This window comes from Nerophis ophidion, linkage group LG11 (assembly GCF_033978795.1).
Source record: "Nerophis ophidion isolate RoL-2023_Sa linkage group LG11, RoL_Noph_v1.0, whole genome shotgun sequence".
NCBI classification, from domain to species: Eukaryota; Metazoa; Chordata; class Actinopteri; order Syngnathiformes; family Syngnathidae; genus Nerophis; species Nerophis ophidion.
Window position 1 is genome coordinate 23648872 of NC_084621.1, and position 17370 is coordinate 23666241.

At 36.0% G+C, this 17370-nt stretch overlaps 1 protein-coding gene across 1 annotated transcript in view; it reads left to right on the top strand.

Annotated features, from left to right (window-relative positions):
* The window catches only part of zgc:113232 (uncharacterized protein LOC541546 homolog), a 45737-nt gene that overhangs the window by 11261 nt on the left and 17106 nt on the right, over positions 1 to 17370 (top strand). Inside the window, exons 5-16 of the mRNA XM_061915431.1 lie at positions 1154 to 1291; positions 1385 to 1438; positions 1507 to 1560; positions 1769 to 1822; positions 2527 to 2580; positions 2782 to 2835; positions 2906 to 2959; positions 4235 to 4288; positions 8968 to 9021; positions 9213 to 9257; positions 14582 to 14635; positions 14704 to 14757. Coding sequence (XP_061771415.1) covers positions 1154 to 1291; positions 1385 to 1438; positions 1507 to 1560; positions 1769 to 1822; positions 2527 to 2580; positions 2782 to 2835; positions 2906 to 2959; positions 4235 to 4288; positions 8968 to 9021; positions 9213 to 9257; positions 14582 to 14635; positions 14704 to 14757 — 723 coding nt within the window. The remainder of the gene's footprint in view (positions 1 to 1153; positions 1292 to 1384; positions 1439 to 1506; positions 1561 to 1768; positions 1823 to 2526; positions 2581 to 2781; positions 2836 to 2905; positions 2960 to 4234; positions 4289 to 8967; positions 9022 to 9212; positions 9258 to 14581; positions 14636 to 14703; positions 14758 to 17370) is intronic.

A 17370-nucleotide genomic window follows, 5' to 3' on the forward strand; every position in this document is an offset into this window, starting at 1 on the left:
TGCTCCAAAACCTGTATGGACCATTCAGCATTAATGGTGCCTTCACAGATGTGTAAATTACCCATGCCTTGGGCACTAATGCACCCCCGTACCATCACAGATGCTGGCTTTTGAACTTTGCGCCTATAACAATCCGGATGGTTATTTTCCTCTTTGTTCTGGAGGACACCACATCCACAGTTTCCAAATATAATTTGAAATGTGGACTTGTCAGACCACAGAACACTTTTCCACTTTGCATCAGTCCATCTTAGATGAGCTCGGGCCCAGCGAAGCCAGCGACGTTCCTTGGTGTTGTTGACAAATGGGTTTTGCTTTGCATAGCAGAGTTTTAACTTGCACTGACAGATCTATCAACCAACTGCAGTTACTGACAGTGGTTTTATGAAGTGTTCCTGAGCCCATGTGGTGATATCCTTTACACACTGATATCTTTTTTGATGCAGAACCGCCTGAGGGATCAAAGGTCCGTAATATCATGGCTTACGTGCAGTGATTCTCTGAACATTTTGATGATTTTACGGACCGTAGATGGTAAAATCCCTAAATTCCTTGCAATAGCTCGTTGAGAAATGTTGTTCTAAAACTGTTCGACAATTTTCTTACAAATTGGTGACCCTGCTTTTATGCCCAATCATGGCACCCACCTGTTCCCAATTAGCCTGCACACCTGTGGGATGTTCCAAATAAGTGTTTGATGAGCATTTCTCAACTTTATCAGTATTTATTGCCACCTTTCACGTGTTGCTGGCATCAAATTCTAAAGTTAAGGATTATTAGCAACAACAAAAAAATGTTTATCAGTTTGAACATTAAATATGTTGTCTTTGTAGCATATTCAACTGAATATGGGTTGAAAATTATTTGCAAATCATTGTATTCCGTTTATATTTACATCTAACACAATTCCCCAACTCATATGGAAACAGGGTTTTTAAAAAGGTTAATGTTTTTCATACCTACCACTGTTTTCTGTTTGTCTAATTTCACTTGATTTTCAAAATCTTCAAAGTATGTATGATTCTTGCTGATATCGTATCGAAACAATATCTGCATCGGCTAATACTCATGGCTCCAAATATGGGTATCGGAAGTAAAAAAAGTTGTATCCTCTTCACACGTGTGCCTGAAATTTTAAAATGGGCCCTTTCAGGTACCATTCAGGCCCCAAGGACCCGAGACGGGGTCGTCTGAAGAGTCAGGGGGTGACGCGGCCCTCGGTGAGGAGGGGCCTACTGAATGTGACTGTGAACCCGGAGAGCCTGGATTCGCTGGTTTTGCTGGACCAAAGGTACCAAGGAGCGCACTGATGGCGACATCTAAGACCCCCAGACTCGGACACCAGAAATCCGTCTAACTTATTATCTTTTTCATTTCCTGCCAGGGATCTCGAGGCCTGCAAGGCAAAACAGGAGCGCCAGGACACCAAGGCAGAGAGGTGACACGCTGATATAAAGTCACGGATTCAAACATCGAACCGCACGCTCACGTTTGCTGGCGTTTTAGGGCTACAAAGGAACTAAAGGAGTGCAGGGGAGACAAGGAAGCGCCGGACCAGTGGTGAGTCTGGCATCTTACGAGCTGACAGTAACCGTGATGCTGTTGCCACGGTAATGGAAGATACACAAGAATTGTGAAAACCACTCAACTGATCACACAGGAAAAGTGAAATGACGTAAAATACATGTGAAAATTGATCAGCTACTAAGTATTTTAGTCACAAATTATTAAAAAAACATTTTTTTACATTTGACCTCCCAAATGTCAGGGTGATCCTGGACCTGAAGGTGAAGAAGGAGGTTCTGGTTTCTCTGGAGCAATGGTGAGTAAACCCTAAATCAGTGGTCCCCAAACTACGGCCCGCCTGCGTCCAAAATCCGGCCCGCAGGGAAGTCCCAAGTTAAAAAAAATAAAAGTTATTTAATTTCTTTTTTTTTTTAAATCTGTCCTTTCTAATCTATTTTACTCTTGTTACTCTCGGTGTCTCCAAGGCAAATCAGATTGTCAAAAAATAAATTTTTTCATCGATAATGTGACATAATTTGCGGCAAGTGCGTGCTCTTTCAGTCAATTTGTGCGCGAGAAATATATATATATACATATATATATATATATGTATATATATATACTATATATACATACAAATACAGTATATACATACATACATACATATATATATATATATATGTATATATATATATATATTATATATACATACATATAGTATATATATATACAAACATACATTCATACATATATGTACACAGTATATATATATATATATATATAAATACATATGTGTATATATATATAAATATATATGTGTATATATATATATAAATATATATTTATATATATATTTATATATACACACACACATTGTTCTCACTCAATGCGGCCCCCGAGTACACAAAGTTTGGGGACCCCTGCCCTAAATGATCAGATACATGACAATAAAAATATCACGATAGCAAGTTTTTTTGTGGGTTCGCAACATCAAATTAATCATTTATTTTTGTCCACCAGGGAGAACCGGGACTTTTCGGAGCCTTGGGTGAGGGTGGAGAGCCGGGTCTAAAGGTGACCACACACAGTTAACACTCTTCATTCATAGGCTCCTTCTAGCTTGCTTCCTTAAGGGAGAGGGACTCTAGTAACTTAAGTGTTAGCTGTAATAGTTAACATATTCATGTTTTTGAGTCAATACTCTAAATGTCCATTGATGACTTTGACCGCCCCAGGTTCTCCGGTCACGTGAGTCATGTGACATCCTTTTTGCAGGGCGACATCGGCATGGAGGGTCCTCGCGGAGGCGTTGGAGGCCGGGGTAACCCTGTGAGGAAAATATTTCAGTCAATCAATCCGTCAATTTGACACCAAAAGACAACACGTGTTTTGTTTTTAGGGCGCCGTCGGTGATCCCGGCACCCCAGGATCGAGAGGAGGTAAAGGTATCAAGGTAAAATCAAATACTTGGAAGCATCTTTTGTTATTTTACACATTGTGTCAAGTTGCTGAACACCACATTATATTGTTGCCTTTTTTTGAAAGTGTGTTTTTAATTCACAACACCTTATGTGCGACAAGAACACGTTTTTCTTTTTTTATGCATTCTAACTCATAAACGCCTTCTATAGTCAGCTATTAATGGAGGTAATTTGCTCTAGTCCACCTATAAGGCATTTTAAAAGCAACCAAAAACCTCCAAGATTTTATATTCATGCCATGTGTTTATATGTATTGTAGTAACATTCTTAATAACATGTAATATTTACGTATTTCGTTTTTTTTTAAGCATATGGTGGCGCATTAAATTCAGAGATGCATCACGATGCATTTTTCCTACAACAACAACACTATTAATCATGGCAGACTTTATGAGAGACAACAAAGACTACTTTGAGACAAATGATAATCCAGAACCTTATATTTTTGAGCCTGAACATAAGGAGGATGATCTACAAGTTTTAGAAGCCGTGTGATAAGTACATAGTACTGTAGCAATATTGCTGATTGCTTAACAAGAAAAACAAACTACAAACATAATAAAACAAACACTTACTGTACAATGTCTGCTCTCACTGGCATGCCAACTGATGGGATGTATATATTTTCCTGTTTAGATGAAGAATTAGTCGTTACCCTCATTAAGGATTTAAAAAAAGGGCACAAACACGCATTTTTCCGTGTCTAAGTTGACTGTCAAAGTTGACCAACTTCTCGGTTTATGTCCACAACCTTCTACTATCTAGGTGAGAGGTATGATTTATAATCTAGAATGAACTTTTACCAACTCTGAGGTGACGCAGCAGCTCAATATGTCAATATAGAAACATAAGGTAGTTAGCTCTTTTATAATAACAATATTGCTATTTCTTGTTTACTATTCAGGTCACCAAATGTAAATGAAGTATTGTTAGTGGTTTTGGGGTGTTTTTTAGAGGGATCGATAGGCACAATAGATGACTTGTTAGCTGTGTATTACAAATAAGAATGCATAAAAAAGAAAGACGTGTTCTTGTCCCCCTTTAAGATGATATTACACATCTGTTTTAGCCAATATAACTGTTTTTGAACCTATATAACATTTATATTATGATATTGGCTTAAGACAGAAAATTCAATTGTATTAATTCTAAAATGATCATACATAATTTATGTTTGTTTTTTGTTTTTTATTTAATCGCTAAGTATGCATTTTTATACATAGCAATTTGTGTTTTTTTCTGTCTAGGGGTCCTCTGGAGAGGAGGGCAAAGTGGGCATTCAAGGACCTGATGGCCAAAAGGTAACTATAAGGAAATAAAAGATGAAAAATATTTGACTCTTTTGCCATCGTGGCAATTTAAAAATCCTCACAAATCATCCCCCGCAATTGTGTCCACTCTCCCCACTTTACCGCACGTTTTGGCTATCTTCATTTTCCCAAATCGAGTTAGTCCGTGAGTACAAACACACACATCAACTGTCTAACCAGTCAGTGTCCCTGCATCGCCTACGCACGTCCCAAATTCCTTGTTTACAATGACAGAGATATGGACGTGTAGGGATGGGTACCAACCGAATTTCGTCGGCACTACCGGTATCATATTTCGATACTTTTGTTGCAGGTGATGTCACGTCCGGTTGCACTTCAACCACTTTTGGGCAAACAGTTGGTATTCATAGCGGACTGCCTTTATGTAATGTTGAAAATTTTAATGTCAACAAAGCCAACTTGCCTTGTAAAAAGAGCTCAGAAGTAGCTAGCTCAATGCTAACTTAAATGGGATATGCCATATACGTGCTACTAATTAGCATTAGCAATTTCACATGGCAATTTCAACACCTCCAAATTTGTGTGTAATAAGTACAATACCGACAGTATAAACACTTTTTTATTCCACAAAAGACAATAATTGCACATTGTACATTTAAATATATAATATGTATATATATATACATATATATATATATATATATATATATATATACATATATATGTATATATATGTATATATGTATATATACATGTACACATATATATTATGTGTATATGTACTGTATATATGTACATTTACATATATATGTGTGTGTTATATATGTGTGTGTGTATATATATATATATATATATGTATGTATATATACAAACCCCGTTTCCATATGACTTGGGAAATTGTGTTAGATGTAAATATAAACGGAATACAATGATTTGCAAATCCTTTTCAACCCATATTCAATTGAATGCACTACAAAGACAAGATATTTGATGTTCAAACTCATAAACTTTATCTTTTTTTTTGCAAATGATAAATAACTTAGAATTTCATGGCTGCAACACGTGCCAAAGTAGTTGGGAAAGGGCATGTTCACCACTGTGTTACATCACCTTTTCTTTTAACAACACTCAATAAACGTTTGGGAACTGAGGAAACTAATTGTTGAAGCTTTGAAAGTGGAATTCTTTCCCATTCTTGTTTTATGTAGAGCTTCAGTCGTTCAACAGTCCGGGGTCTCTGCTGTCGTAATTTACGCTTCATAATGCGTCACAAATTTTCGATGGGAGACAGGTCTGGACTGCAGGCGGGCCGGGAGAGTACTCACATTTTTTTTTTACGAAGCCATGCTGTTGTAACACGTGCTAAATGTGGCTTGGCATTGTCTTGCTGAAATAAGCAGGGGCGTCCATGTAAAAGACGGCGCTTAGATGGCAGCATATGTTGTTCCAAAACCTATATGTACCTTTCAGCATTAATGGTGCCTTCACAGATGTGTAAGTTACCTGCCTTGGGTCCTAATGCACCCCCATACCATCACAGATGCTGGCTTTTGAACTTTGCGTCGATAACAGTCTGGATGGTTCCCTTCCCCTTTGGTCCGGATGACACAATGTTGAATATTTCCAAAAACAATTTGAAATGTGGACTCGTCAGACCACAGAACACTTTCCCACTTTGCATCAGTCCATCTTAGATGATCTCAGGCCAAGAGAAACTGGCGGCATTTCTGGAATTTGTTGATAAATGGCTTTTGCTTTGCATAGTAGCGTTTTAACTTGCACTTACAGATGTAGCGACAAACTGTATTTAGTGACAGTGGGTTTCTGAAGTGTTCCTGAGCCCATGTGGTAAAATCCTTTGAGATTGATGTCGGTTTTTTATACAGTGCCATCTTAGGGATTGAAGGTCACGGTCATTCAATGTTGGTTTCCGGCCATGCCGCTTGCGTGGAGTGATTTCTTCAGATTCTCCGAACCTTTTGATGATATTATGGACCGTAGATGTTGAAATCCCAAAATTTCTTGCAATTGCACTTTGAGAAACGTTGTTCTTAAACTGTTTGACTATTTGCTCACGCAGTTGTGGACAAAGGGGTGTACTTCGCCCCATCCTTTCTTGTGAAAGACTGATCATTTTTTGGGAAGCAGTTTTTCATACCCAATCATGGCACCCACCTGTTCCCAATTAGCCTGCACACCTGTTGGATGTTCCAAATAAGTGTTTGAAGAGCATTCCTCAACTTTATCAGTATTTATTGCCACCTTTCCCAACTTCTTTGTCACGTGTTGCTGGCATTAAATTCTAAAGTTAATGATTATTTGCAAAAAAAAAATGTTAATAATTTTGAATATCAAATATGTTGTCTTTGTTGCATATTCAACTGAATATAGGTTGAAAATGATATGCAAATCATTGTATTCCGTTTATATTTACATCTAACACAATTTCCCAACTCATATGGAAACGGGGTTTGTATATGTATATATACTAGGGGTGTAACGGTACACAAAAGTTTCAGTTCGGTGCATACCTCGGTTCAGAGGTCACGGTTTGGTTCATTTTCGGTACAGTAAAAAAAACAACAAAATATACATTTTTTGATTATTTGTTTAACAAATTTGCTAAATATTCATTGAAAACATTTTTCTTAGTGGAATATTTGATGTGAAGTAATCGGAATCTTGGATAGGTCAATAATTCATAATAACATTGATTTTGATTCAATATTATGTTTTGAGCAATGACAGTTTGAAAGAAAAAAAACCTGCTTTGTTTTATTAGTAAACGTTGCAACTTTTTCTAAATTACATTTAGCCTTTAAGCTTTTTTATTTCACTTTTGTTTATGTTTTTGTTTATTTTAATAGTATTTTTAGAATGTGCCAAGGGCCTTTAAAACATTAGCTGTGGACCGCAAATGACCTCCGGGGCACACTTTTGACACCCCTGCTATAAATAATAAAAAATTAAATCTGATAAATCTATGGGTAAAAATCAGAGCCTGGCAACGCACGCACGTTTATCATAACTCTCTCGCTCTCTCTGTCTGTGCCCCTCCCTCACGAATGCTGCTGCGCGCACCACTTTTTTTGGGGTTTTTAACCCCTTCTTAACCCTGAACGTACATTGAAAATACACGCAACCCTAACTTAAAATGCCGGACATTCGAGGCATTTAAGAAACTCTACCTGGACAGCTCAGCAAAGAGGACATAACCCGTGAAAAGAGGAGATGTGGTCAGTCTATCTACCAGTCGTTGCAAGCATGCCGTGTGTTGTTGTTTTTTTGATTGTTTGAAACTTTTATTAGTAGATTGCACAGTACAGTACATATTCCGTACAATTGACCACTAAATGGTAACACTCCAATAAGTTTTTCAACTTGTTTAAGTCGGGATCCACGTGAATCAATTCATGGTGCCTCGGTGCGCATTGTTTACACAACGTGCGGTGCGCTACTTGATATGTCCGTGTCGTTCGGTACACCTCCAAACCGAACTGAAACCCCCGTACCGAAACGGTTCAATACAAATACACTTACCGTTACACCCCTAATATATACATATACATATATATACACACAGCGTATATATATATATATATATACATATATTTATACATTCATACGTATACTTATACATATATACACAGTATATATATATATATATACATACATATGTGTATATGTATGTATATATATATATATATATATATATATATATACATATATATACATGTATACACACAGTATATGTGTATTTATCTATATGTGTATATATATATGTGTGTATATATATATACACACACAGTATATATGTATATATACTGTGTGTATGTATACACACAGTATATATGTATATATACTGTGTATATGTATACACAAATACATATACTATATCTACACATATATATATATATATAATTTATATATATATATGTGTGTGTATATATATGTATGTATGTATGTTTGTCATTTTTTTTTTCAGGCACAGGTTACATCTTTTAGCTGCACTGTTGTATGGTGAGCTAGACAATTCGCCATGTAATAGTGTGATCAATTTTATCGTCTCTAAGAATCCATATGTATTAGCTCAGCTCTGTAGATTGATACTCCACACTCTGCATTTAGAACATGTAAGAACTGTTGAGCGCTATCCCCAGCGCTGATTTTTGTTGGTAAATGAGAGCGATTTCTATCCCATGTCCACAGGGATGGTACCTTTATTTAACGTTAACTAAAATCTAGTAATGATAACTGCACTACCCAATTATTATGTTTTCTTAAACTTCTGAATGTCTTTTGCAAGTATGCACTCATTTCAAATGGTCTAAGGTGTGTTGCTGGGTTTCTGCATGTATCAGCGAATCTAATTAAATCTTTTTTTCATTAATTCAATACCCATGTTTTACTGCACATAGTTATTATGTACAGCCAAAAACTTATAACTCTCTTTTTAGAAAAAATTGTAAGAATTTGACAATGACAATCTTGATAGTTGAAATGTTACCATTAACTGAAAACTTAGAATTGGCTCACAATACTGTTTAATCCGAGAAATTGTTTTTATGTAGTGGTAGCAGCAGCTGCCAGTTGTGGTGGCGTCGTGGCGACTGCAGAAGTTGCTTTGTTGTTTATATCAACGCGCTTTGTTCCCTGCTGGCCAGCAGAGGCCGCCACAGAAGTCTGACTGTCTTGTCTTTGTCCTGCAGGGCCAGACTGGAGCGCCCGGGTTCCCAGGAGACGTTGGTGATCGAGGCTACAATGTATGAAACTTCATACACTTCCTCTTTTTACCACTTGCTTGGTTGTACATCTCCTAAAAGGCTGAAGTGCCTAACATTTGTATTTTTGTTACATTCAGACTGATCCCTGTTGGCATTTTATATACAAATTGAAGCAACGTGTGTCCTTTATGTATTGTGACAAATAAAGTCCAGCTGTTTGTGCTCCTCAGGGATACCCTGGTCAGACAGGAGGCCATGGGCCCGTTGGACCAAAGGTACTTTGTCTGTTTATTTCAAGTGTGGATCTTGACACTGCAGCACTGTCAACTGTTTGCAGTTTAGAATTGTGCCAACAACGTTTCAATCAATCAATGTTTATTTATATAGCCCTAAATCACAAATGTCTCAAAGGACTGTACAAACCATTATGACTACGACATCCTCGGAAGAACCCACAAATTTACAGTGGAAACTCGATAGTTTGTATAGTGAAACAATGCAAATATTAATAATGGGTTCCAGCCATATTTCACACAGTATTAAGTGTTGAATACCCCTGCAGTACTATATAACTACACACTGGAGAAGGTCGCAGTTTCTACAGCCTAAGGGCTTAGGCGCCAGACATGGAAATGTGGATGTTTCGTCAAAAAGTGCCTTCGCAGGTTATATTCCTTCAAGACTGCGTTTGCTTCACTGCCAAGTAAACAAGGCAGCTTTCACACTGCACTGTCAAAAAATTCATTATTCATTTCCAGCGCATACTTGCCAACCTTGAGACCTCCGAATTCGGGAGATGGGGTGGGGGGTGTATATATATATATATATATATATATATATATATAAATATATATATATATATATATATATATATATATATATATATATATATATATAAATATATATATATATATATATATATATATATATAAATATATATATATATATATATATGTATATATATATATATATATAAATATATATATATATATATAAATATATATATAAATATATATATATATATATATATATATATATATATATATATATATATATATACGTACCTCAGTTCAGAGGTCAGGGTTCAGTTCATTTTCGGTACAGTAAGAAAACAACAAAGTATACATTTTTGGGTTATTTATTTACCAAATTGGCAAACACTTCCACCAAAAATATTTTTCTTTGTGGAATATTTGATGTGAAGTAATGGGAACATTGGATAGGTCAATAATTCATAGTAACATTGATTTTGATTCAATATTATGTTTTGAGCAATGAAAGTTTGAAAAAAAAAAAAACAGCTTTGTTTTATTAGTCAACGTTGCAACTTTTTCTAAATTACATTTAGCCTTCAAGCTTTTTTATTTCACTTTTGTTTATGTTTTTGTTTATATTAATAGTATTTTTAGAATGTGCCGTGGGCCTTTAAAACACTAGCTGTGGGCAGCAAAATGCTTCCGGGCACACTTTTGACACCCCTGCTACAGATAATAAAAAATGTAATCTGATAAATCTATGGGTAATAAGCAGAGCCTGGAGACGTATACGCGTTTATCACAACTCTATCGCTCTCTCTGTCTCTGCCCCTCCCTCACGAATGTTGCTGAGCACACAATTTGATTTAACCCCTTCTTAACCTTGAACGTACATTGAAAATACACACAACCCTAACTTAAAATGCCGGACATTTGAGGCATTTAAGAAACTCCACCCGGACAGCCCCGCAAAAGAGGACATATCTGGTGAAAAGAGGAGGTATGGTCAGTCTATCCCAACCCGGTCGCTGCTAGCATGCCGTGTGTTGTACCTCGGTGTGCATTGTTTACACAACGTGCGGTATGCTACTTAATATGTCCGTGTGGAAACTCATTCAGTACACCTCGGAACCGAACCGAAACGGTTCAATACAAATACACGTACCGTTACACCCTTAATATATATATATATATATATATATATATATATATATATATATATATATATATATATATATATGTGTAGAGGCAGTCTTCTCCTCGGCTCTGTACCGAGACCAGAAAAGACTGGTCTCATCACAATTAAAACTTGCCTTCGTCTTCGAGTCTGCCATGTTGGGGTTCGTAAATTGAGGTTTCAATGTACTTTCACTTTTCTTATAAGTCGGAATAGGCACCAAAACCCAGCTCCATAATGACATTGGTGCCAACGTAAACGGTAGTAACCGGACCAAAAAAAGAAGTGGTCTCATTTGGGTGCTTAATGAGACTCTTCTTGTGGGGCGGTATAGCTTCTGCCGTCCTAGTCACTGCTGTTGTGTCCTTGGGCAAGACACTTTACCCACCTGCTCTCAGTTCCAATAACACTGGTTTAAAAATGTAACTTAGATATTGGGTTCCACAATGTAAAGCGCTTTGAGTCACTAGAGAAAAGTGCTATATAAATATAATTCACTTCACTTCCACCTGCAACACGTGCTTGATGGTGACATTGTACAAGTCTTGTAAGTATTTTAGCGTACCGACGCTCTTTTTAAACTTTTTTCCCGACTTCATCGCGGCAAAACAGCATCCCTCATAACATCACCACCACAACAACACAGCACATTCCTTTTATGCGCCAATGACTGCCAGTGAGGTTGCATTCATGAACCCTCGGAATTTTGAATGTGTGACTTAGTTATTTCAAATTTGAAGTTTCATTTGATCAGACATTTTTATTAATTTTGACGGATTGATTTTAATATACATATAGTCTGAAGTGGACTAGGCAGAAGTTAATGCTTATTTCACCCAGCCCAGTGTATTTACAAAACAGAAACAGAAAAAACAAAACAAAAAAACAATGTTTTATGCATGCAGTCATGCATTTTTCGGTTTTCCATTAATCACAAAAATAAATTTAAAAAAAACATGAAAAAGTTTCAACATGTTTTTTTGCATCCTTGTCATCCGTTCTCTACATTTTTGTTAATGGATTTATTCCAAACAATTTTAAATTGAGTTAAAATTCCTCACCGCTCGCTCTTTTTGTAATATTTCTCTATTTTGTTTCCTTTTAAACCCCCATTATTTACCTTTTACTTTTGTTTAAATTGATCTCAACTCTGTACACTGCTGCTGGAATTTTAATTTTCCTGAAGGAACTCTCCTGAAGGAATCAATAAAGTACTATCTATCTATCTATCTATCTGTGCATTGGTTGGAGACATCTCTGCGCTGCTGACCTGTCTCTGCTCGGGATGGTCTCCGGCTGGCCCCACCATGGACTGGACTCTCACTATTATGTTAAAACCACTATGGACTGGACTCTCACTATTATGTTAGATCCACTATGGACTAGACTTTCACAATATTATGTTAGATCCACTATGGACTGGACTTTCACAATATTATGTTAGATCCACTATGGACTGGACTTTCACAATATTATGTTAGATCCACTATGGACTGGACTCTTACTTTTGTGTTAGATCCACTATGGACTGGACTCTTACTTTTGTGTTGGATCCACTATGGACTGGACTTTCACAATATTATGCAAGACCCACTCAACGTCCTAGAGGGGGGAGGGGGGGTCACTCCCATCTGCGCTCCTCTCCAAGGTTTCTCATAATTATTCACATCGACGTCCCACTGGGTTGTGAGTTTTTCCTTGCCCTTATGTGGGCTCTGAACCGAGGATGTCATTGTGGCTTGTGCAGCCCTTTGAGACACTTGTTATTTAGGGCTACATAAATAAACATTGATTGAGTTATTGATACAGTCTTTTAACTCTTGGTTCAAAGGATTCCTTACATTAATCCCAACTAAAGACACACTATGCTGCTTTGCACTGGTTCTCACGTATGTTTTTTTTTAAACATTTCTTTCTTTCTAGAATTATAAACACAGTCTCATTTTTGAAACAATCTCTGCACATACGCTCGTACCTTGTTATTGTTCATGTTATACATCCTTTGTGCTGTCTTTAAGTCGACCGAATCCTCCCATTTCAGTGCTTTTAATCAAATTAAAAGCTCATTTGTATGTGCCCTGTTAGCCACTTTATTCACAATTGGATTAGGATTGGTTTTATAAGTGTTTCCCCACACTTCTAGGCCATAGGTCATGTAAGGGAGAACCAGGGAACAGTATACAATACATATGTTTTTTTCATTTAATAGCTCTTTGACTTAAAATGTTATTACAAGAGATTTACAAAGCTTTGCCTTGATATAGTTATATATATAATGTATGTATATATATATATATATATATATATATATATATATATATATATATATATATATGTGTGTGTATATATGTATATGAATGTATGTATGTGTATGTATATATATGTATCTATATGTGTATATATCTATGTATGTATATATGTATCTATATGTGTATATATCTATGTATATACATATATGTATATGTATATATATATGTGTATATATGTATATATATATATATGTATATGTATGTATATACATATATATATATATGTATGTATATACATATATGTGTATATATGTGTATGTACAAACAAATATACATGTATCTACAGTATATGTATATATATATATTTATTTATGTATATATGTATATATCTGCATATATATATGTATATAAATGTGTGCATATATATATGTATATATATGTATGTATAAACAAATATATATGTGTATATATATATATATATATGTATATACAGTGTATGTATATATATATGAATGTATATATGTATATATCTGCATATATATATACAGTATGTATATAAATGTGTGTATATATATATGTGTATATATATACATATATACACATATATATATGCAGATATATACATATATATATATATACATATACAGTATATATATATATATATATATATATATATATATATATATATATATATATATGTATTTACATATATATGGGGCTTCCAACTGAGCTTATTTTGTAAAAGTACACCAGTTATAATTTAACTTAAATAATTAAAGTAACTAAATTATTAGTCTATTCCACTTGAATGTCACACAATTCCATAAAATGTAAAAAAAAGAAAGAAAAAAAAAGTTATTTTACAAAAATGCTTATGTTTTCCATTTTTTGAGTTCCAGTTTAAGCATTGGCACCATTTTTAAAGTACAGATTTGACACTGGTACCGGTAAAAATGTAAACGATACCCTTCTGTAATTATAAGGCAGCTCTTTGTTGTCATTACATGTGAGGGAAGACAATTATAATAATATTAAAATACATTCACAGTTCACACCCAGCGTGCGTTAAATGCCTTGTCAAATATGCATTGTATGTTTGTTTATACTACTGGTGCTTTGACCACACTTGAAGCTCCAAATAGCACATTTGTCCTGCTGTCAGTCAGAAGGAAACTCCACAATCAAATATTTCAATACACACTTGTATGCCTGGGCCATAGTGGTTGTTAGGACTAATGCAAATGTTGCCTTTCAATCCACGTCTGAAAGATATTTTCATGCTTGTTATTGTTTATAAAGTTGCAACACAAATTTTGCATTCGTTAAATGCAAAATGACCCTACTTTTGTTGACAAATACAATATTATTTTTCCTGATGCTATATAGACAATAATTTGGGGTATTTCTTCATCCGTCAGGGCAACAGAGGTTTTGGTGGCACTCCAGGCAGTGATGGCGACCCCGGAGAAGATGTAAGTGTGTTTTCACTATATCCACTGTCAGGTACTGTACAATTTTACTGTAAAACATCTCTCACCAGGGACCCATCGGTGTCCCGGGACTGATGGGAGAGCCAGGTTTCTTTGGTCCCAAGGTGAGAGCCAACTATAAATGTTGTTTGGGTATGTTTATTGTTTAAGAGCTTTGGTGGATGTTGCCATGGAGATAACTTGCCGGACACTCCAAACGTGTCTGTGATATTTTGACATGCAATTAAATGTTGTTTTGAGTATGATGCGGTACATTTGCCCGAGCGCGATAATAATAACTCATGTTGTATCAATACTGAAGCGTATTTATATAAACAGCAGCAGTGTCTGAACTTTTTCTCCTGAGGAAAACATCATGGACAGTCTTAGAATGTGGGAGGCCCACACTGACATTTTCACATATCTTGATTTTGTAAAAAGGCAACAAAAACATATGTACTGTATTTTATATCAAAATAAAAAATAAAAATTTCACCCCATTGATTAGCCACATGGGACTATAAGCCGCAAATATATATGTTATGAAATGAGTTATTTAGACAGAAAGATTCTGTAAATGTTTATTTACATACCTAAATTGGTACAAACGGTGTCTGTAACAGACAGTAAAACGGCTGATCAAACAAAATAGAAGTCAGTGTTTCCCTCAGGGGGAAAGGGGGTGGGTGGGTGTAAGGAACATTGTAACTCGGCCTGTCGCTATCACGTCTCCATCTCAACGCTGCCACCACAGCCTGGGGTGGCAATAGACTACAGGCTGTGGTGAAGTAGGCTGGCTCAGTCACGTGAAGAAGCCTACAATTTTTGGTTGTGTTTTCCGCTCCATATGCTGAATGCCGATATACTATATACATCTCGATATTTTTTCCGTAAAGTAAAAACAAAACAGTCTTAGTTACCTGAGATACTAAGTATGTCATTATTATGACTTAGTAAATCAATATTTTGACTTACTAATTTACTAAGTCAAAATAATGACAAAGTAATGACTTACTAAGTCAAAATAATGACTTACAAAGTCAAATTAATGATTTACTGTAATTAAGCTTTTGCAATAAGCGTTTGAAATAAAGATTTAAAGTGGGGCCACATGCTGACATATGCTCAACTTATCATGCTTAATTTGTTACAGCATTTTGGAAGCCTGTGGTTGTTTTTTTTTGTAAATGTTATAGTTGTATTGACATGTGATAGCAGGGTCCATGCCATTCAAAACTAGGCTGTTACATTACTAATGATTAATGTAGCTATAGCTGAAAAAAATTGTACAATAGCAATAGGAGAGACTATTTATCCCTGAACACCATGGAGTTCATATAGGCTTTATGATGCACTTACATTATTATATCAACTATCAGAGACAGCTTCAGGAAACTCTTCTTTTAACATAATGTAATTTTTTGCTGCTTCAACACAGCTCAATCAACACAGAAAAAGGTAAAGTCAAATAACTTAGCTGTTAACTGTTGGTCAATAATGCTTGTCTTTCTCTCAGACAGACAGGGCTTTGCTGTCCGTTTAGTGTGGGGCGCGCACGCACACACACCGCACAGTAACGTTACGCTCAACGCTAATTAGCCTTCACTTCAAGGACTGCGAGCGAGCTGAGCTGACGCTTATGTTTCTAGAACGTCAACGGGCTCATAGTGATGTTACTAGTGGTTGAGTTGTAGGGGACTGGGAGGTGTTTATTATAATTTGGGGAGAGTCCGCTGCCTTATGTTTGCCTGCTAAACACCTATCTGCTCACCACACCGAAGGAGCACTGACTCAATGCGCTCTGAATATGCACCGCTGATTGGCTGTTACTGCTCTGCTTGCAACCAATCAGATGGTTCTGTGGGTGGGACAATGCTGGATGCTGCAGTGACGTTCTGACAGAGGCATAACGAAGCGTAGCAGCTTGTTAACACTTTAGTTTAGGCGGTGGCTCTTTGTTGTTAATGCGGCCTGGACCCACTAGCTGCGGGAGCTATCTCTCCAATCAGCTCAACAGACTTTAGTGAATTTACAGAAGAATTTGTGAAACTAAAACAATAAAAAAATAATGCTATTGTAAGTTAATAGTACTCCCACAGACACTTGTAAATGTGTTGGCATAATATTTCATGTTAACGACGCAAGCCTGATTACAATCTGATAACACGTGATTAAAAGACACGGGATGGTATTGTAAGTAATGATTATTTTAGTCATATTGTAAAACTTACAAACCTAGCTCGGATTGAAGAAGGAAGAATCCATAGGAGTAGAATCGCTATGGACGGCAAGAAGACTGAACGGCACTACTACTTCCGGTTGAAAGGATTAAGTGGAAGGACTTTGCAGCACAAGCAGTGAGCAAACTCGTCCAAAAGATGCCGCCATCGCACAAAAAATAAAACTTCTTGTCAGTGTGTTTGCTTGTTTGTTTTTTTTTTAAACTATTGCAAAACAAAAATCCATAAAATAGCCGCACCGTTTTAAAACTCGCAGGTTTGGAAAAAAGTAGCTGTTTGTGGTCCGGAATTTGCACAAAAAAATAGATTCACATCTGAATTGCAATTCTTATTCATCCCTGTTATAATCGATACATCATTTTCAAAAATGTATCTCCAAAAGTTTTTTGATAAAAATTATTATTAATTTTTTGTAAAGGAATCAACTTTTAAGAGACGTTTTAGGCCATCTCCAAGCAACCACAAGGAGTTATTTTAATCTGTAACCTGTTTTTAAAA